The sequence below is a fragment of the Alligator mississippiensis genome, chromosome 1 (genome assembly GCF_030867095.1).
Source record: "Alligator mississippiensis isolate rAllMis1 chromosome 1, rAllMis1, whole genome shotgun sequence".
Taxonomy (NCBI): Eukaryota; Metazoa; Chordata; order Crocodylia; family Alligatoridae; genus Alligator; species Alligator mississippiensis.
The window spans coordinates 427,675,971-427,697,514 of NC_081824.1; the positions used below are offsets into that span (position 1 = coordinate 427,675,971).

Genomic DNA, 21,544 nt, shown 5'->3' on the forward strand with positions numbered 1-21,544 from the left:
CTTGTGCTAAACATCTCAAGGCTTCAGAGCTTTGTTTTTCTTGAAAGATTTTATTGCACAAACCAAAAAACAGTAAGTCTCCTTCAGCCTCGTGGCCTGGGCCAGAGCACTCACCCCCCTTGTGCAGATAAGATGATATGCTCATGACCTTTTTAACATCTCACCTGTTTCAGTTCTTGAACCAGCCTTCTTGAACACTGACAGCTTTAAAGTGCTTTACTATACAATATGAAGCAAACAGTGGCATATAGGGTGGCCCATGTGATTTGAGAGAGAGCTGTTCTTGTGTAGAGCCTCAGGCAAAATACAGCCTGGGTTAAGTGGCCAGCTCTCATCACAGAGCCTAGGACTTGGGAGCGGGGGAGAAGCAGTGGCTGAGAAAATGCCCATCTCACCTGGTGTCTACCACCACCATTCTCATCACCACCAATGAAGGAATAAATTGGTTGGGGATGATATAGGCATAGCTGTACCCATATTCTGCTATGGGTATTACCTATATTTCTGGGCTTTCCTGGTTGCCACATGGGGCTGGGAGAGAATCCTTCCCCTCGTCCTCTCCTTTTCTGCTATGTGTCAGGCGTTTTGTTTTTTTACGCCTTCCTCAGAGGCATTAGATGTTGACTGTAGCCTAGGTTGCGGATTTTGACTGGGATGTGCCAGTGCTCCTGCTGGGATTTAAAGCCAGAGATTCCTGGCTAGAGGGTCTTGCCTCTCCGCTCAAGGTCCCACCACTTTCCATATTTGGGGTCAGGAAAGAATTTTGTCCCATGGTCAGATTAGCATGGACTGTGGGGATTTTTGCCTCCCTCAGTAATGGGAGACATGGCTTTCTACCTGAGATCTGCTGAGCACGTATTAACTTTTTACAGATGCAGGATGCTGGCTGCTGTGGTTCCCTTGCTTTACCTGTGGCAGGTTAGGGGGTTACATCGTGTTATGTCAGGGTTGACAGTCGTTTTACTAGGAGGTTAGATCATGGATTTGTATAGGATGATTTGGATAGGGATAATTCTGCCTCAGGCTGGTGGTTGAACTAGATGACGTATGGAGGTCCCTTCTCTATAATTTCATGAATTGGGTGGTTGCCTTTCACAATGCTTCTTTCACATCAACTATGACTTTCCATGCAATTTCCATGCACTAAGAGTGATCTCTCTTTCTGCAGTCTGAAAGCTGGCAGCAGGAGCAAGGAGTCTGTTCTCTCTGGAATGACCAAGCCAAGTTTCTTCAGTTTCAGCTGTGGCCACCTCAGTGAAGCTAGTCGAAGACTTGCTTATGGCAGCTTGGTGCTGGAGAAGATGAAGACATGCAGATCTCCCCCTCCTGACTACAATGCCATGGTCTTCTATTCCCAACCCCCTGTGTAAACAACTGCTTAACAAAGGTTCAGAATATGGACACAAAAATGCTTGGAGCCCTTTCAAAAGGGCACCAGCTGGTACTTCAATAGTTGTGCACAAACAAGCTGAGAACGATTCAAATCCAGCAAATGCAAATACACTGGAGTGTTAAAGTTGGAGTGACTTTCTGTATTTGAATTGTTCTCAGCTTGTTCACATGTAAGTTAGAACATACCAGCTGCAGCCCTTTTAAAAAGGCTCCATCCTCTCCAAGCCTACTTTAATCTGAAACATGTTCCTCCCTTTCCCGCTCTGATAAACTCATAAATTCAAAAGCTTAAATAGCTGCTTTTTGAGCAATCGGACCAGTTTTCTCCCCCGGGCACTGACTGAAACTCACATGACCTGCTTTCCTTCAGACTGCATTAATTGCAGCACTTGTGTGAAACATCCTAGAGCCTTACTGCTGAGGCCAAGGGCTTGGCTTTCTCAAATATTCAACACCTGTAGTGCTCAAATGGCTAGGTCTGCCTGCTCAGTATTCCAGAAAATTAGGCACCTAATTGCCATAAAGACCCCAGTTGACTTCTGGTCCCCCCCAATGCAGCAGTGGCAGATCTGACTCCCATACCAAGGGTGATGTGTTAAGTGGCATCCCAACCATTTAGGAGCACTGACATTTGAAAACAGGAACCCAATTTGACTTTTCTTAAGGATAGCATGGTGAAAACAGTATAGCACTGCTCATGTTGGTGTGGGTGCGACAGAATGGCAAGTGACTAGGTGGGGACCTTCCAGGTTGCAAACACAGCAAGTCCTGCAATCGATTTCCAGGGACTGAGAAGTTCCAGTACAACAGCCTCTTTGTGGAAGCCAAGTTTACTTGCATAGGACTGGGAGATGAAAGCACTTTTGGCCCCAACTTCTTTTTTTAAGATCAACAAGGCTTTGTACTTTGAGTGTGATGGAAAACCAATGCTTTGAGGGCCCTCCAGTTCTGGTAACCCCGGACTTAAGTTTTAACTTAGCATCTCCCACACTGGTCTGCAGACCAGTTAGTGCAAAGATCACACTACCCCTGCCCCTGCCCTTTCAATGAAGACCTTGAGAATAGAACCTATTGGTTTACACAAAAAGTTGGAAGGTCAACAATGGTCAAAAAGTCCAGTGGCCACTGTCATGCTACTTTCTTAGACCATAAGAGGAATCCCTTGAACTAGGAATTTCCACACACGCTCTGCAAAGTGCAGTCAAGGATACAAAAATTAAACTTGATTGAATTAATACACAGATAAGCTTTCTCAAGCTTGATCAGGTCAAGCAAATCATCTTGCACTTTGTCATTCTCCCCTTGAATGTGCACTGGAAATATTTTAACTTAAGATGCTTAAGCTAAATTTATTCTATGATACCTGCTGGGCTGTCTAATATATTGCGCTGATTATCTCTTACTTATGGGAATCTGTCAGCAATGTAACAAGGTAACCAGTAAGTTCTGTATATTGCTAAAATGAAAAACCAGTTATTAGATGGTGGGGAAAAGGTTACTCACCAGTAACTAACTCCATGTCTTTTGGTGGTGATGGAAGCTTTTCCATAAATGCAACTGAATTTCAAATTCTCTTAATAGTATTTGTGTATTGTAGCAAAAGTATATCAGCAATGCATCCCATACTTTTTGCGCAGCAACTCAGAAAGGAAATTTGTCCTGGACTTCAAAAGCTGTAAAGATACACTATCCCCCGTAAGCTTTGTATGTAATATTAAAAGGCCTTCATAAAAAGTTTATAACAAGTTAGAGCAGAAAATATTCTCCCCTGCCTTTTTTTTTTTAAAGGAGGAAAACACCTTTGAACCAATTATTAAAGAGTGTTTTGTAAGTGTCACTCCTTAGCCAGCTGTTCTAAAGAACGCTCTGTGACTGGCATCTACTCCTATCAAGGGACTGTGACATTGTCTAACTGTGACAATGTGTAGTCTCTCAGTGGTGGAGAAATTGATCAAAATCTGATGGGCAATACCCATTTTCACTATAAAGAATGGATAGTATATCTCTGAAGGAGGGTTGCATAATGTAAATAGGAATTAAATATGCTTTTTGTGCATAAATATTTAAGAACTGGAATACAAGATTACTTTTATATGAACTTTAAGTTTCTTGGGACACGAATAACGCACACTTTTTCTTACACACACATTTTTATATAATAATTCATTGCTAGAATCCTACAATAAACTTTACATTTTGAAAGTCTTCTTCAAGTTTTGCATGGGTGATTTGAACAGATGGATTAGAAGACTCCATGGGGCAGTACTCCCAAATATGCTGACAGCTTTATAGTCAAATAGCAGCACCCATGTTTTCTGCAAAAGTACACTTCCCACAAGGCACACAAGTGCTATGTTGGACAGTGATTACAATGGCTTGCATGTGAAATGTATAAAGTGCACTGAACTGAAAAGTAAGGTGGTGCCCTCTACTCCTTCAAGATGTTACTTTACTAGCTTTTGAAAGCCATCTGCAAAGAAAAGCTACTCCTTCTAACATTTCCCTCAGAAAACTGAACATTATCTGGTCAGTGTTTGTTTAACTTCTGCCTCTTCCTCCACTCCTACATTAATCCGCACCTCTGAAGCAGAGTGGTAAATTGGCAGCAGCCTCTAAGATGCCATGGTAACCCAGCACAAAACCTCTGAGCAAGTATAATGAGAAAAATCAATGTCAGAAGCACAGAATAGGTCACAGGAGCCAAAGTCTTATGGCAGTGGTAATGCTGAACTGCCATCTTGTTTTTCATGGGTCTGTTGGCTCCGCGAATGTCTTAACTTACCTTTTCTGATTTGGAGTCTTCTGCAAGGCTTCATTTACTTAAAAGTTCACTTGGAAAGACGTATCAGAATGACACTGGAAGAACAACTGTCCATGCTTGGTATAACTCTGATTATGATCAAGAGAAATTTCTGTTTTGTACTGATGCTTGATGTACTGTGCCTTTATGCCAATCTAAGGGAGATTTACCGTGACTGGCTGAATAGCTGATTCTTGCTTTAAATTAAAAAAAAAATCTCTAGGAGGCTACTTCAAGCTGTCATTCAGTAGCTTGGCCAGATACTAAATACTTTTGATGTATTCCTGCATATGAGAGGATTCCTAAATGTATCCCTCCCCCCACCCCCATTAAAGATGCAAGTTGGTATCTAGAAGATCTAAATTAGAAAGAAAGAGGGTATAGCAGTATTCACCAAACCTTGTGGGTTTATGCCACAGTAGCAAAATCAGGCACTGTTGCAGCACCCCTATTTCAGCCACTGCCACCAATTCCCTCCCACCGGTAGTGGGGGTGGCTGAAGTTAGCTCGTCTCAGATGGCTCAAAGTCAAGTAAATTCTGCACTGGGATAGCCAGTAGAGTAGTTCTTGGCATGTCTAGTACATTTTGAGGTTTGCAGATGAATATTGTAAATAACTAGAAATATAGTACTGGAAGAGATACAAATCCTCATGCTTCTAAACCAGTTATTCTTAACTAAGATGCCATGAGATCCTTTTGAAGGTGCCACACCAGTATTAGTTATGCAAACCCCTACATGTGATTCACAAGATAAACCCAGAGATTTCAAATAGGAATGCATCATGTCAAAAACATTCTGACCTGTCATGGCCTTTTTAAGTTCTCTGCAACAGAACAACTGCTTTGCTATTGTTCCAGTCAAGAAATAAGTAAAAAATAAGATCTGGCATATTCTAAGGGGTGCCCTGAGTCTAAAAAAAGGGTAAGCACTTGCACTGCAGGTTGACCACCCCTGCCTTAGGGCTTTTTTCCCCTCCCCAAACCCGTCTCTGCAGTGCAGACATGAGGCATGCTAAGGAAGACGCATGTTGTCCAAGATCCCTGGGAATTTGTTTCCCCATTTCTTAAATTAACATTCTAGTTAATACAAAAAGTTATAACCCACTGCTTTTGGTTTACTAGCTACTGCAAGTTACTGAGGAGTGCTGCTGTGAGACTTCTGTAGCAGATGAGAGAGATGTGTATGTAGTTGCTGAACCCACTTTTAAGGAAATGAGAGAGTTAACAGTAGAGAAGTGCTTCCTGCCTTCTGAACTTCTGAGAAGTGCATCAAGCAAACTTGCTGCAGCTTTATTTTAGTCATATGCAAAATAAACTCTCTAAAGCAATAATGCAATTTAAGGGACCAACGGTCCAGATTCAATTTATGCAAGAAAAACAGAAAATTGACAATTTTACATGTATTATACAAAATCTTATGACATTACATAAACATGTAGGAGGGTTGTGTGGGTACAGAGGACTTCACCCCACTAGTAAGTCACTTTTGCTGGTTAACAATACAGAACAGAATTTGGGGCATTGAAGAGGTCACTTATTTCATGTGTAATTTTCAGATAAACTAACACACATTGTTATTGGACAAGAGATCTCGATAAACATGGATGGAAAGGTATTTTCAACACAGTTTCCTAGAGTTAGGGACAGTCTATTTACGTAAAGCGGACCTGGTTTGATACAAGCAGAAAGGAGCTACTACTTGGACTTGGGGGTTAAGGAAATGCATATTACTATGTCTCTAATGTACAGTATCTAGAAATTTTAGGTCAAGTGGTAAACATCAAATGCAGTTTGCACATCATGATTGTTCAAACCCTGCATTGGAGTCATTTACAGAGTGAAATACAAAAGGAATTTCTGATGGAATGAAATATTGTTCCAATACTAAAGATGTGAAAAAACGCTATCCAGCTTGAGTACTTAGCATGCTCAAAATAAGGCTACATTATTTCTGGTATTCTTTATTAAAAATACTGCTGTACACATGGAGAATGAAAACAGAATTAAAGATGAGTAACACATTGGGATCGTGACATAAAAACATAACATATTGGTGCTTTCTGGGGGAAGCTGTTGACATCTGAATTACTGAAACCAGGGCAAAACAAAAATACGTAGGTACCCTCAACAAAATATTTACAGCATAGTAAATACAGAAACAGAATCTAAAACAGGTACAAAAATTAAAATGACTGACATCACATGATTTCAAAGGTTGTCCCTTCTGTGCTTTTAGCTGTAAAAACTAGGAAGGTCAGCATTATATTCCCAATGGAAGGGTAAGTCCTGGGTGATCGCTTTGTTTAAACATACACACAACTCTTCCTATGAATGGGACAGACGACAACTTTAGGACAACCTTCTAAATGGAATTAAAATGGGGTAGAAGGGCTCTCCCCAAAAAACACCCAAGCAGAACTTCAGACTGTTCAAATCATTCCCAAATATAGACCAAATTAAATAAACAGAAAACAAAGCTCAATGATTTTTTTTGTTTTATGTATTACCTGACACCAAATATTTTCTGGCTGACATTATGTACTTATGAAAAATTATTAGCTGTCTACCTTTTGTTTTTAAATCAAGTCCTGAGGTTACTAGGGGCTGAAGCAAACTGACATTAAGCAAATACACACAAGTTTGCAATTTAGTCTTGTCTTGTAAAGAGTGGTTTGCTGGTCTAGAAAGGATGAGAATTCAAGCCCTATTGTACCCCTGCCTTAAGCTTTCACAAAATATTGGTCCACAAATTAAATTTCTAAAGGTTCCCAAACCCCACAACTGAATAGATGATCCCCTTTCATTTTCAAAGAAAACAATACTGGAAAAACCTCAGCCCGCTTATAAATTAAGCATTTCATATTTCTTCTAGAATACAAGTACTTCTTTTTTGTACAAAAGAATTACAATATGATTTGTCAAAAAACATATAAAAGACAGCTGCTCTTCCTCAAATACATGAGCTAATGATAAAAGACTGTTTTGCATGTTCACTTCTCAAAGTTCCCGTTCCTTTTACATTAAAAAGAACAATATTGTGGCAATTGTCATCTTTTGAATATTAAACATTATGTTCCTTTTAAAATTCATTCAATCAAATGCAACAATAATTGATTTTTAAACTCAACAACTGATGCTACCTAATGTGGATTCAACCACATGGTCTAAAATGTGTAAAGCATGTCCCTAGTCTTCAAAGCTTTCGATGTGAAGAGAGTTGCTTTTCTTGATGCAAGTCTCAAGGCGGAGAATCATTTTAAAGCTTATAAAAGTGGACAGAGAAATATTAAAAACTTCTCTGAAAACTACAAACATTGAGAATTATTAAAATTGATGCCAGTAACATCAGTTGCAAGTGCTTAGAGTCTGTCCTGACCTTTTGAGTTCCCACATTTTCTTCACGGTGAGCACCCAGTGCTATTAAAACATTCAGTGCTGGGAAAGGATAGATACAGTCTTCACTACTGCTTTAAGAAAGGAAATTCCTACATATTTGGCAGTCTTCGGTATCAAAGTGTAGGTGTTTATCTTTTTACTATAAATCCCAGGAATACCCAAGTTTGGAGACAACTGTATGTCCAAATATTAGAAAGTTAACTGAGGAAAATTCCAGACTTTTGAGACTGAATTACTTCAGGAATATTCATGTGTTGAGTATTATCAAAAGTAATATTACTTTGGGCTAAGCAGTGACTGCAAAAGGCACAGCAGATCATTATCTCTTCAGATTCAGGTTGTAAAACTTCAAAAGCTCTTGATGCCAGACAACTGCTGTGTTTAGTTAATCTTCTTAACAGTGTCTTTGTATCTGTATCCAGTGTAGAGTACCATAATAAAGCTGTGGTTCGAAGAACAGAACTTTATACAAAAATTATACTGTAAATAACCTAAAGTAATACAATCCTGAAACTTCAGGCATTTAACACAATTTCTTTAAAAAAATTCTATTAAAAAAATTGCATAAATGTAAATGCATCTGACTAGCAGGAAAACATACAAACAGTTTTTAAAAGGCGCTGGTTGTGTTTAGAGCACATTTGATATGCTCCTTAAATGACAGATGTTTTTCTAGGTGTTTCAAACGATGCTATTTTGTCACTTTGCTTAGACAAAGATTAATCAAACGAGAGGGGATTTTATATGTCAAATAACCGATACTTTCACTTGATTTCTTTCTTTTTTTTTTAAATTGCATCTTCTGGCTTGGCTTGTTAACTAACAGTGGGTGGCATACAGAGCTTGCATACAACACACTTTTACAGAGGATACAAACTAAATGGTAATTTATAGAACACAATTTCTATGAAATTATTTACCTGGTCCTTTATGTTATTCTGGGTGCAAATAATATCAAAATGAATAAATTCTGCTATATCCTCAGGGACAAAAATGTATCCCAGAAATGTCCTTGCAAAGAGTTTCCCTTAATAAGTATACAATGTGGCAAAACTTCAGAGATCAGAAAAGTCTTAAAAAAATTAAAATTAGTGCATATACAAGTGGAAAAAATAAAAGCAGGAACATCATGCACCTGATGTGTTCCTTAATCTAAAATAAATTCTTCACAGATAAAGCCTCCAATGGCAGCCATAGCTCTAGGATAAGTAAAACATTCTTCCCTTCAAGTAACAGTGTACCTGACTGAAGTGCAAGCAGCTTTGCTCATCTCCTGTTTGTTTCCCAAATGTGAAATGAGATGACAACAACAACTCAGCTGTAGTGCAATTTGCTATTGGTTAAGTTCCTCAGCAATGTCCTGCATACTTTTAGCAAATACTACAACTGGCCATTTGCGGCTGCAATCAGTTCTTGAAAAGTATTTTCAAAGCAGCGTTTTAAATCGCTGTAAGTTACCACAAGTACACTCTTCTCGTCTCTGGAAATGAGGCTTATTTTTTCTGGCACACCAGCATCTAACTGTAACAAGAATGCAAAAGGCAAAATAAAGAGTCATGTGAAAGAAATGGCAACACATTTTCCTAAATACAGAAGTGATCAATTGTTTAGTGAGATTTGTGGTTTCTTTTCATGCAATTCATTTCCAATCTATTCATAGAGTGCCTGTAGCCAGGACAGTCTCACACCTGTAAAGCCCAAACTGTACCCTGACCCTCATATGCATTTTAGACCTTTACTAATAGTTTCAAGAGTATTGTCAACTTTTTCTGAAATGCCACTGGCCCCCCAGGGAATCAAGAAAAGCTGGGATAATCTTCAAGTCTACACAAGATACAAAAAATCAAATGTCCATGCAACTCACCTGATAATACCTCAGATCCACTAGTAACAATGGATGGTCTTAGCCTTTATTAACAGGATAGGACTGGACAGACACTGCCTGAGTAATTTGAGCACCTTGCTATAATGCTTTGTAATGCCTGAAACCTGCATTCCCAAGTACTACTGAACACTGAAAAGGTTAACATAATTAACAGGCTTCTATATTTTCTATATGGCACACTTCTTTTTGTCAGCTCATGGTAACAAATTTATCAAATCTTGATCCATGAAACATAGTTAATGCAGATGTAAGCAGAAGAAACCTTTAATATATTGTTGAACCATTTATGGAAACAAGAGTTTCCTTTTGACTTGAGCAGAGTAGCTCTGAAGGTAAATCTAGATGAAACCTTCAACTACCTTTCACTTCACTTGTGTTATTATTTTATTATGATATCTTTTATTAGACCAACTGAGTAGTTGGAAAAAAAGTTCTTGGCAAGCTTTCAGGCACAGTCACCCTTCTTCAGGTATAGGGAGTCTCTGCTGGTCAGACTCCCTGTGCCTGAAGAAGGGTGACTGTGCCTGAAAGCTTGCCAAGAACTTTTTTTCCAACTACTCAGTTGGTCTAATAAAAGATATCACGTCTACTCAAAGAATCTTGCCTGCTTATATCTTTAAATCAACACAGCTACAACCAGAAACCCAGCATTTTTTTATTACAATATCCTTCAATCAGTGGTGTTCTTTTGAGCTGAAATTTACATTTTTCAAATTGAAACAGGCCATGTAAGGAGTCTGTGGAATCTCTGTTACTGGAGGTATTCAAGGAAGTATTAGGCAAACCATATGAGGAGTGATCTAGGCCAGGGCTGTCCAACTTCTTAGTCACACACCTGCAGTCCACACTCTGCACAGGCCACATATGCCCATATGCTACGGGGCACATGCCATGCCACCTGACAGGTGTCCCCCCACTGTGTGGATATCCCCAGGTCTTGAATACTGCACCACGTGCCCCCCCACACTGCCACATGCAGTGAGTGCTCTTGGCTCTGCATGCCATGTCATATCTCCTCCCACATACACATCTGCCTCCAGTGTCCTGCTGGGACACTGCACAGAGTTCCTAGGTCTCCTCCTGACATCTGGCTGCAAAATCCCTTGGTTCCATGGATACAGCCACCCTACCCCAAGGGTGGTGACAGGAAGCGAATGCAGAAGGAAGGAGCAGGAGACCAGAGACAGTGGCAGCAACTGGAGTGGTGGGGGGAGCAGCACCCAGACCAGGACCCCAAGGGCTGCAGGTTAACCACTTGGGGGCTGCATGCAGCCCACAGACTCCCAGTTGAACTGTCCTGATCTCGGCATACTTAACCCTGTCTCAAAGGAGAGGGATGGTCTAGACTCTAGGTCAGTGAGGGCTAACCTTTTTGGCCTATGTGCCACAATGTAAGCCCTGAACACTCCTCAAGTGCCATTCTGATTCTCTTCTCCTGCCTCATCTATTATTCTGTTTTCTGATCCCTGCCCTGTTTACTCTAAAATGGTTATACTCTCTTATTGTAATGTTTAAAGGATTTTTAACATTTATTTCACACTACAAGCTCTGTTGTTCAAGGACAAACTGCACAGTATCACGGCACAGATACATAATGTGAATACTACTAGATTTTTGGATACTATAGTAATAAGTGCTCTTGGTACAGATGAATATTCAGTTATGCCCCAATGTACAGAGGAACAGGAGAAGTAGGTCAGCAGCTGAGTTCCTTTTGGGTTGTGCGGTGTTGTCAGAGGCAGCATAGCAAGATATGAAATACTGTGGAAAAAGATACAGCCTACAGACCTGAAAATAGCACAGAATTAGCAACTCCTGAAGTGTAGCCTCAAACTTATGCATGGCTTCAGGCAACCCAAAGCAGTTATACCACTGATTTTTAATTCCCCACAAACATTTCTGTTATTAGAACAGATTTTTACAAGAGTTTTAAGATGAATGGTGGTCACTATATCAGAGTCAAGTGTAACCATCATCTTCTATTACTGCATCACATGCAGCAGCTGAGAGTTATCCTGATGAATTTGGAAAAAAAGTTGCTCAGTGACAAAAGAGCCATGCAGCTGTATGTACCTGAACAGTTGTGACTTTACTTCCTACCTTCCTTGGGTAGATAAAATTGCAGCTCACCTGAACCACTTATTTTAAGCTTCCTACCTCTTATGCTTTTTGAATAAGTTCAAATCTTGAGAACTGGCATTTCAACCACAAAGCATGAAAGCTTCAGTGTCCAAGTTTACTGAAGTGGAAGGCAGGGTAGAGATGCACTGTATAGACTAACTAAATCAGATGCATAAGTTTCTGTGAACCCAAGCTCACTTCATCAGATGCTGTGAAAGACACGTTGCTTTCAGGGGTGATTTCTATGAATGTTTTAATTACAGGATGCGGAAATTCTTCAGAACCACATTTTTTGCACGATGGGTCTATGACCCTGAAAATAACCATAGCCATAAAGGTTATGAGGAACAGACATTCAGCAAAAGTCTCTTCCCTGACCTACACGACCCAGACCATCCTCCTTTGGACACAGAACTGGAGGAACACCCTTTAATTATTGCGACTCATCACCTTGTTTAAGCATCAACACACCTTCTTTTGGTGTCTCATAATTTTTCCTTTTGGTCTAATCACAACTTAAAACAGTATCTGGAGATTAACTGAAGAGGGAAGGAAAATGAAGGCAGTGTTTGCCAACGGCAAATATAGTGGAAGTTTTAATTAGAACTAATCAGTAGTTGCTAGCAACTAAAGATGTCTGAATGGTCAAACTTTCTGGGAAGAGAAAAGTGGGTCCATTCCCAGTATTATTCCCTATCAGAGCAAAAAGCAGAAACAAAAAAATTAAAAATGTTTATTTTTAGACTGTGATTTATACTTAGTAAGCATAATGACTGATTAAACATCCTAAGGACTACTAAGGTTCAAGATCTGCATGCTTGGAGGGAAAAGTCACCGGATGTGCTGTTTGCTTTATGAGGTCAGAAAGATTTCCCTTGGCTGCCAACACTGAAGATCCTGTGGTCACTTCATGCTTTCCCCACTGACATGCTTGAGTGCTCAGCTGAAGCCTGCCAGTAATGCGGTTGGAAAATGTCCCAGTTAAGCCAATAGACACGTTCAGTTTGCAACCCTTCCAATCTTGAGCTGCTCTCGGACAGGCCACTGGAGTAAGACAGGCCCAGGTGCCTAGGTTATGAAATCACAGGGCATGTCTACTAGAGTCATTTATTACAGAGCTGCCTGTTAGCTCTGTAGTAAAGTCTCTGTGTCTATACAAGGCCCTATTAGCCCGCAGTAAACTCCTCTGTAGGTTAGTACTTGAAAATATAGTACTAACCTAAATACAAGTTAATAAAAATACTAACTTACAGCAGAGTTCTTTACTGTGCAGCAATGCACATGTAGATGCTGATGGGCTGGCTGGGCATGAGGGGGCTTCAGTGCAGGAGCTGCCTGCCAGTTCGCCCCCCACTGGAGCACCTTTGTGCCCCAGCCAGCCCCTCTGCAGCACACTGAGCTGAGTTGGAGCAGCCCTGGGCTGGCAGGCTGACCCCCCAGACTCCCTGCCAGCCGAGGCTGCTCCACCCCAAGCTCAACATGCTGCAGTCCCAGGCATGCAAGTAAATGCAGTGTCCAGGAACAATGAACTCCAGTGTAATATGCACCGGAGTTTATTGCTTCACATTAACTGCATGTTTAGATGCACCCACAGAGTCACAGAAAACTTGGCTGGAAGGGGACTTCTGGAGGTAATATAGTTAAACTCTCTGCTTACAGCAGTATTATCCCTGTCTAAACCATCCCATACAAGTCCTTGTCTAACCTATTCCTAAAACTACACAATCAACCCTGTCACATAACTAAAAGGCACACTGGTTCCTAACCAGCCACAGGTGGAGCACATGGACAGTGGCAGTCAGTGTCCTACTGCTGCAAGGGCTGTTAAAAAAATACACTTGAGGAATCCAAGGAAGAACCTCCCCCTCCCCACCCACTACAGAGGAAGACCTCCCCTCCACCCAACTCTGTACCAATCTGACCAGGAGGAAAACTTCCTTCCTTATCCCAAGTGTGGTGATCAGTCTGACCCTGAGCAGAAGGGCAAGACCCTTGAACCAGGAAACTCTAGGCTTCAGAGCTCACAAGAGCATTGACATGAGCCAGTCAAAATCCCTCGCCTTCATAGATTTCATAGACTTCTAGAGTTCGAAGGGACCTGGTAGATCATCAGGTCCGCCCCCCTGCTCCAGACAGGAAAGAGCGCTGGGGCTAGGTAACCCCAGCCAGATGCCCGTCCAATCTCCTCTTGAACATCTCCAGGGTAAGGGAAAGCACCATCTCCCTTGGGAGCCCATTCCATATTTTGGCAACCCTTATTGTAAATAATTTCTTCCTTATGTCCCACTTAAATCTGTCCTCCTTCAGTTTGTGGCCATTATATCTGGTAACCCCAAGGGACGCCCTGGTAAACAGAGTGTCCCCTATTCCCTGTTGGCCCCCCCTATGAGTTTGTAGGAAGCCACAAGATCGCCTCTCAGCCTTCTCTTGTGGAGGCTGAAGAGATTCAGATCCCTCAGTCTGTCTTCATAGGATCTTACCTGCAGGCCCTCAACCATACAAGAAGCCCTTCTCTGAACCCTCTCAAGGTTATCCATATCCCTCTTGAAGTGCGGTGCCCAAAACTGGACGCAGTACTCCATCTGCGGCCTCACCAATGCCGCATAGAGGGGAATTATCATTTCCCAAGACCTGCTTGTGATGCTCCTGCTGATGCAAAAAAGAGTACAGCTAGCCTCGCTTGTTACCTCGTCACACTGGCGACTCATGTTCATTTTTGCGTCAACCAGGACTCCGAGATCTCTTTCCACTGTTGTGGTACTCAGAATGGTACCCCCCCGGTCTATAAGTGTGTTGGAGATTCTTTCACCCCAGGTGCAACACCTTGCATTTATCTTTGTTAAATTGCATCCTATTCTGATCTGCCCACTTCCCCAAATCTGCCTGAATTCGCTTCCTGCCCTCCAGTGTGTTTACTATGCCCCATAGTTTTGTGTCATCTGCTTTGGCTGCAGCCAGCATTCCATACTTTTGAGGAAGGTGAAAAAAAACTCCGCCAGACACCTATAGCAACAGAAGGTAAAAATCCTTCCCAGCCCCATGTGGCAACCAGTAAAGCATCAACCCCCCCCCAAAAAAGAAATACCCTCCATTCTGCTCTGGAACCTGGGAACAGCAGTATCACTCCACACATAGCACCCTTACTGGACTGCCAGAACTCCCCTTTCCGAATCCTCTCCCATACATTAATCCCAGCTCCTTTAATCTTCTTTCATAACTAAGTCTGTTGCAGTGTTGCTTCTTTCTCCTGCTGCCAAGCATAGTTCTTTCTAACATCCACTTACTTTAGGCAGCAGAGATCATCTTACAATCTCCCAAAAATCCCTCTGCTGTTCTTTACAGAGCACTCCAGGCATAGCTGCTTTTAGATCATCCCTGACTAATTGCTTATCCAACCTCTTGTTGAAAAACTCCAATGATGAAAACCACCAGTCTATTCTACTACTGTTCTAACAGTGAAGTTTTTTATGATATCCCCTGCTCTGCTGCTGCAACTTTAAGCCACTAGTATGCGTCCTGCTCTCTGCAGCATCAGAAAAAGGTGTCTCTCCCTTCTTTACAAGCTCTTCAGATATTTAAAGATTGCTATCATGTTCCCTTTTAGTTGCCTTTTCTGCAAGATGAACAAGCCCTTTTCTTTCAACTTCTAGCTTTACTTTCCAAGTCCTCCTCCATTTTTGTCCCCTGCTTCTGGACCTCTCAAACTTCTTCATTTAAAATGTGGAGCCCCAAACTGCAAACAATGTTCTTGATGAGGCCTAACTAGTGCTGACTGAAGAGGGACTATTACCTCCTGTGTCTCCCTAGGCAGAAGCTGTATGACTTGCATGCTGCTTAGAACTTCTGCTGTGCTGTGGACTATGGCTTGATACCTTAATGGGCCATGGATAACCCAAACAGTATTACTCATTTCCCAGTTTTAATACTAATTTGTACCATTTTTAACTACTCATGATGGCTGTGTGTTGATTTAGTGAATGATCTGTTCTCATTCAGCTCAGGAAAAATACACTGAGAAATCAACAGAATCAATCCACCAGTGACAATTTTGTTTCAAGAGTCCAATATCACATGAAAGGAAGGGAAATCAAATAATTCGTTAAAAGAAAAATCGGTACAGTTTACCTTGTTAAGACATGAGATAATGTGACTGAGGTCAATCCAAGGAGTACCCGCTTCTGTCACCTGATGGAAAAGGTGATCTCGAAAGAGCTTTAGTAAATATCTGTCTCCAGTTTCTGACCAAGTTGGGTCTTTCTGAAACCTGGAAAAAAAGTTTCAGATTAACAGTCAAAACTAAACATATGCTCAGTAGCTCTTCAGACTAAACGGTTTGATTAATCTTGACGCTCTGCCAGACAGCTGCATATTACAACATGCTGTTAAGTATTAGTCCCTCTCCTGTTCTAAAGTACAAGGAGATTTCTCAGGCAACTGAAGTGAAGTTCAGGTTTGCTAAAAGTCTGGAGCCAGGGGTATTTAGTATTTGCAGACTGGAATATTTAGAATGTATTACAGGGGAAGAAACTCGGAATTATAAATTAGATTTTACGTACTCTACTATGAATTAAAAGTAGTGTTTCTTACTCTGGCCTCTCATTGATTGTTCCCAATTTTGCTAGAAGCCTAAATAACCTTCCATTTTGCACCTCCTATGAAACAAGAAAAGGATTGTTAGTCAGTCTTTGCATGGAAAACAGAAACCTAGACACTTCTGCATGCAAAAGATAAAGTGAAGCAGAATCAACTTAGTACAACAAAACTGCAAAGACCCCTACAGATAGTTTACATTTTCAGTAGTTGGTTTAATACACTGTATTGACTATGCAGTGAGAAGTTTACCAGTGTGAAAGTCCAGACTTTCCAGCAAGTATCCTACATTGTTGTCCCAGCAAGAACTCAACCAGCTGCTTCATTTTTCAATGCAGAATCTCCAGTTAACCTAATTTTATGGCATAAAATACGGTGGTATTTTAAAACAAAACAAAATGCTAGGGCTTAACATGGAGAAGGACCACAAGTAACAGTAGGAGGACCTACAGTCATACAATATACTATAATTTACATGTTCTCTCTCTAATACCTTGGTTATTTGGGTCTCACAGCTTCTTTCCCACCCCCCAGCTTTTTTCTGAAGGCTATTAGTAAATGGTGGTTTGCAACCTGACTTACCATTCTTGCCATTTGAATGTGCAATTAATATCAGCTCCAAGACCAATTTGGATACAAAGCACATATGTGCAAAAAGAACACTCAGAGTTAATAGGCAGAAATCTAAAGTAGCTTCAATCATAAGACCATCACTGACAAATACAGAATCAACATTGAAAAAAACACCACACAAATGGCATGTGCTTCATTATTTAGACAACAGAAAATTGATTTTACGCACTCCTTCCCATTGCTTGAGAATCTAATTAGAAAAGACTATTCTGTCTTTATTTCTAGAGTACTTTACATTCAGGGTATATGTCTTTTATTTAAGTAGACGCTTTTAAACACAAGCTTCCAGATGGAAAAATAAGATTCTAGTAATTCACCATAAAGGCCCAGTTCCATCATCATTACTCATACTGAATAGTATGTTAGTGCAGGAATAGTTACCCTGATTTCAACAGGATTATTTGTGGAGTAACTTTTTAGTCAACATGCTTAAGGGTGCCAGAATAAGCACATTCAGGTAAATACTCACACTGTAGTAGGCAGAGCAATAGCTTGACAGATAAGGAAAGAAAGTCTTAGAAGGGGAAGAGATTTGTCTGTGGTCACTCAGCAACAGAGCCAGGAATAAAAGCCAGGCCTCCTGTAGCCTGTGCTAGTGCTTCAGCCACTACCTCACACCACCTCCCTTCAAAATCCTTCAATGTAGGGGTAAGATTAAGGAAAACAACACAAAGAATGAGTGAATTAATTAATACCCTACTTGGAACAGCACACACCTCTAGCCAATGCTTTCTCAAGTGACAGGAAGAAGTGAGAACATCCTGTCATGTATCTTGGTCAGCCTTGCTGTGAAGGAAAGCTCACAATCAGGGACTTGTGGTTGTTAAGTCACATAAGAGTCAAACCCTCTTTACAGAACTCAATATGTATTAGCACAGGAAAGCATAGTTACCTCCCTGACCAACAACTATATGTGCCTTGACTGAATGTGAAAGACTATAAGCAGCGCAGCGTGAGCTGATTTTGTCAATAACAGCGCAGATAACAGCTTTAATTTCTACTACTTTAATTCACTGTAATAGGGAGTAGTATGGAGTAAGCAGAAGAATACTGGATTCTGAATGTGAGGAATCAAGCAAAAGCAGCATTTGCAGCAATACTGATTTCTAATACAAGTTTCTCAAACAAGTGAGAACATCTGATGGACTAAAGATCAGATGTACACAAAAACAACACAACACTGCTCTTCATTCTACAGAGATAAGGTGAAACGTACAAACATTTTCCTCCCAAGATTATTGTTGGTTAGCAGAAGAATGGCACTTTTGCTGAAGCTCAAAAATGTCCTGGTCACAAACTAGCTACACTTCAAGGTACCATCAAGCTTACAATCACAATTAGGAGACCTTGTGCTCAGACTGAAGTCTACCCAACTCTCACCCTGTGCAGTGAATTGTCTTGGTTATTTTTCCAAAGACATACAAGAAATAGAGGCCGTGCTCTATTGAGTTAATTAAGCACTGAGTTCTTGTGCTGGCAAGGTCAATGGCAAAATACCAGCCATTTCTGCTCAAAAGAAACAGGTCATACCATAGGTTGCACCTACTGAATGATTTACCTTTGCAAGGTCTTCCTCTATAACATCATTTCGCATTTGAGCAGCATCCAACTGAGTATAGAATCGTGCACCAATCATAGGCATGATATCATTTACACTACGAAGCCTGTTTTGGTCAGTCAGCAAATACCTGCCAAAGAAGCAAAGAGAAGTTCTTCAATCACAGGCTGCTATCAGACTAATTTACCTGCTCTAAAATTTTGCTTCTTCAGAACCAGATTCCTCTTTAATGCATAAAATGGCAGCTAATCTTGCCTTTTAAAAAAAATGTAAGAACTCAAACAGCAAGGAAAACATTTGCTTTGATTTAGCTATGAGTTGTGTTTTTTGTCAGTCATTAGAGAAAGCATTCAATATGCTGAAGAATACTCGCATGACAGTGTAGAACCAGCAAAGGCATGCTCAACATTAGGAGAATATGCAGACTGAAATTTTTAAGTGATAGTTATTTTTCAAATGAGGAGGGGTACCAGGGAACAAATACTCCCATCTCACTCTTGGGCTATAAGAGGGGTGTGGGAAATAGTGACTATATTAAAAACAAAAGAGTAAATCAACTCTTATCTCTTTGGTCACAAAGGCAGCAACCTCATTATTGAATAATTTCTGGATGTGACATTTTTAAGTTTAGTGATGTGATTACAGTTTGCATAAAGTGGCAAAAACAGGTTTTAAAAAGAAAGTCTAGAATCGTAAAAGCTTTCATTCAAATATTAGTTCTCCGATTTTTTTTAAACAAGATCTTTTGGATAAAACAATTAAACATCACTTGCTGAAAGAACATGGAAGTCTGTATTTACTATATATGTCAAAGAAAACATACAAAACTGGTTTTGAAAAAACAAAGTCCAATAACGTGTTTTATCTACAGTGAAGATAGTTCAGTGTCACTAATGCTGCCTGGATAACTTGTAATTATTTTGGTTATTGCACAACATTTAATATATTTGAAATGTATCTGAAAATAAAAACCATTTATGTAGCACCTTCCCACTGATATTATTCTGCATCTTAAAATTTAACATTTTTTCAATTTAAATTGTATCATCATATAAAATGCAACACCCAAAATGTTTTATACTGAACTTACAGAATTAGATTCTTCAGATCAGAGGAATAGTTGATTGTCACCAATTCCATAGCTTTCTGCAAGTTTTCTCTTTGTATTCCTGATACACAATTGCAAGCCAATGCTAACACAACTTTTCCTAGGGACATCAGATCTGCTTGCTGAAAGAAACAAACAATAGTGATTAGACTCAAAACATAAATACATTACATAATTTGTATCCCAGTTTGCAATGCATTTCATTCAGAGCAGCTTGCCAAATTAAAGGTGAGCTGCATGGCTACGGCTTCCACTTCAAAGACTGCCACTTATCCACTCAGCTGGAGCTTATCAGTCCCAAGCAACTGATCAGGGAAACCTCTGAAATAAAAGCTGCAACAGTCCATGCAACTGTTTGCTGCACCTATATACACTCCCACCTAGTTTGCACACTCATCTTTGCAGTGGGGTAAGAAATCTAACCCCACAAAGACTCTGAGCTCCCCTGTATAACTGTTTCCTTGAACAAGGAGACTTTATGTCCAATAAGACTTCTTTTTAACATATTATCTAGAGAAAGTGTTCCTTAAAGTTTACATTATCTGTAGAACTTTTCAATCAATATCTAGTGTGCACAGAACAGAAGGTTGTATTCATAGCAGCTAGTAGGTAATATATGCATCTTAATTCATAATTAAAATTCACTTGTTTACTTCTATTTTGAGAGTTAAATTTTAATACATGGAGTATCATGCCAGAATTTTACTTCAAGGAGGTAAGAATCCTCTCATTACAATCAACAGCTTTGAAAGGAGGTTCTTTTGACCACCCACATTCCCATTCCCATGAGTAAGCAAACTGACAGGAAAGAGGACAAAACCTTCTGGCTATGATATACCAGATGATACCAGATGACTTATCAAGTATTATTTGTTGTACCACTGAAGCCTCCACACCAGCACACACACACTTCATTAGCATTACAGGGAGGCAGTCACATTCAGAGGGAAGCAAGAACAGCCAATATCGGAATAACTGGCAACCCCTGCTTAGCGCTCTTGAGTCCTGAAATACCAAGCGTTAAGTGAAACAAGTGTTAAGTGAAACTGAAAGTTTTTGACAACCCAAGATGGCAACTGCAAGTGTTATAATGAAACTCAATAAGCGCTAAGTGGAATCAGGTATCAATTTAAAATGACCATTATAGCGGAAATAGTGCCAAGCAAAACAGAGTTAAGCAGGGGGTTGCCTGTATCCTTGTGTATTATCAACTATTTCAATAAGAAGTGTGAAATGATCTCACATTCTGTTTCTAAAGAATATGGATCCTTTTAAAAAGTTTTGAAACAGCTGATTAGTTAGGTGTATATCTTTGCTTCTAGGTAATGTCATTTACCTAACCATAGCCTTACCTAGCTATTTACCATGGCAAATGCATAGAAGGGGCATGATATTCTGTGCAGCTCTCTCTCTATTCCTTGCCACTAAATATCTTGATGTAAAATAGCTTCAGAAAGTTTTTCATGCAATACCAGAGCCATGCACATATACTGCTTTGGAATGGAAAACAGTAAATTAAGACAAAGCACGTGTAATGAATTAAAGGTAGGAGTTCACCAATAAAGATTTTCTTGACTGATACTGACGGCCAATTATTAACCAGCCATATTGGCGGATACTGATCCAACAGCCAATTTACAGGAAGGTAGCTTGGCAGATTGAAGAGCAGTGTCCTGCTGGTGAGTATGTGTGTGGGGGAGGGGGGAGGAGCAGGAGAGAGGGAAGGTGGGTGAAGGGGCAGATGGGGGTACCCATGGTGAGAAAGGGAGTGAGGCAGGGGCAGGCAGTGCTCAGCCAGAGTACTGAATGCAACCCTGGGGCCAGGAGTGGGACAGAGCTACATGCAGCTTATCTGGGGGTGCAAGGGGGGAGGGGGCTGGAGAGGGGGGCACGCACCCCCCAGGGGAGACATGGGGGGCATGTGCCCCCCCCCCCCAGATTTGTGTGCAGGCTGTCCACTGCAGGCTTAGGGCCAGAAGCTGCACCAGCCTCTTCCTGGCAGAGGGTCATGGCTGGGCTCTGAGCAGCCAGGGTGGGTGGCGGCAAAATTGGGAGGAATC

The 21,544-nt window shown here is 40.7% G+C and overlaps 2 protein-coding genes across 6 annotated transcripts in view; one reads left to right on the forward strand and one right to left on the reverse strand.

The window, feature by feature from the left end:
* The window catches only part of FLT1 (fms related receptor tyrosine kinase 1), a 146,149-nt gene extending 142,550 nt beyond the window's left edge, over positions 1-3,599 (forward strand). The window contains exon 30 of the mRNA XM_006270482.3: positions 1,169-3,599. Coding sequence (XP_006270544.1) covers positions 1,169-1,370 — 202 coding nt within the window. The 3' untranslated portion in view covers positions 1,371-3,599. The remainder of the gene's footprint in view (positions 1-1,168) is intronic.
* Positions 3,600-5,524: 1,925 nt separating this feature from the next.
* Positions 5,525-21,544, reverse strand: part of PAN3 (poly(A) specific ribonuclease subunit PAN3) — a 128,968-nt gene continuing 112,948 nt past the window's right edge. For 4 of the 5 annotated variants that reach the window (XM_059720187.1, XM_059720210.1, XM_059720199.1 and 1 more), the window contains 5 exons: positions 19,467-19,606; positions 18,377-18,506; positions 16,183-16,247; positions 15,721-15,859; positions 5,525-9,110 (listed from right to left, as the gene is read on the reverse strand). In XM_059720187.1, coding sequence (XP_059576170.1) covers positions 8,970-9,110; positions 15,721-15,859; positions 16,183-16,247; positions 18,377-18,506; positions 19,467-19,606 — 615 coding nt within the window. In that variant the 3' untranslated portion in view covers positions 5,525-8,969. Of the gene's footprint in view, positions 9,111-15,720; positions 15,860-16,182; positions 17,605-18,376; positions 18,507-19,466; positions 19,607-21,544 lie in introns of those variants that run through there. The other variant, XR_009458885.1, reaches the window with a different exon arrangement.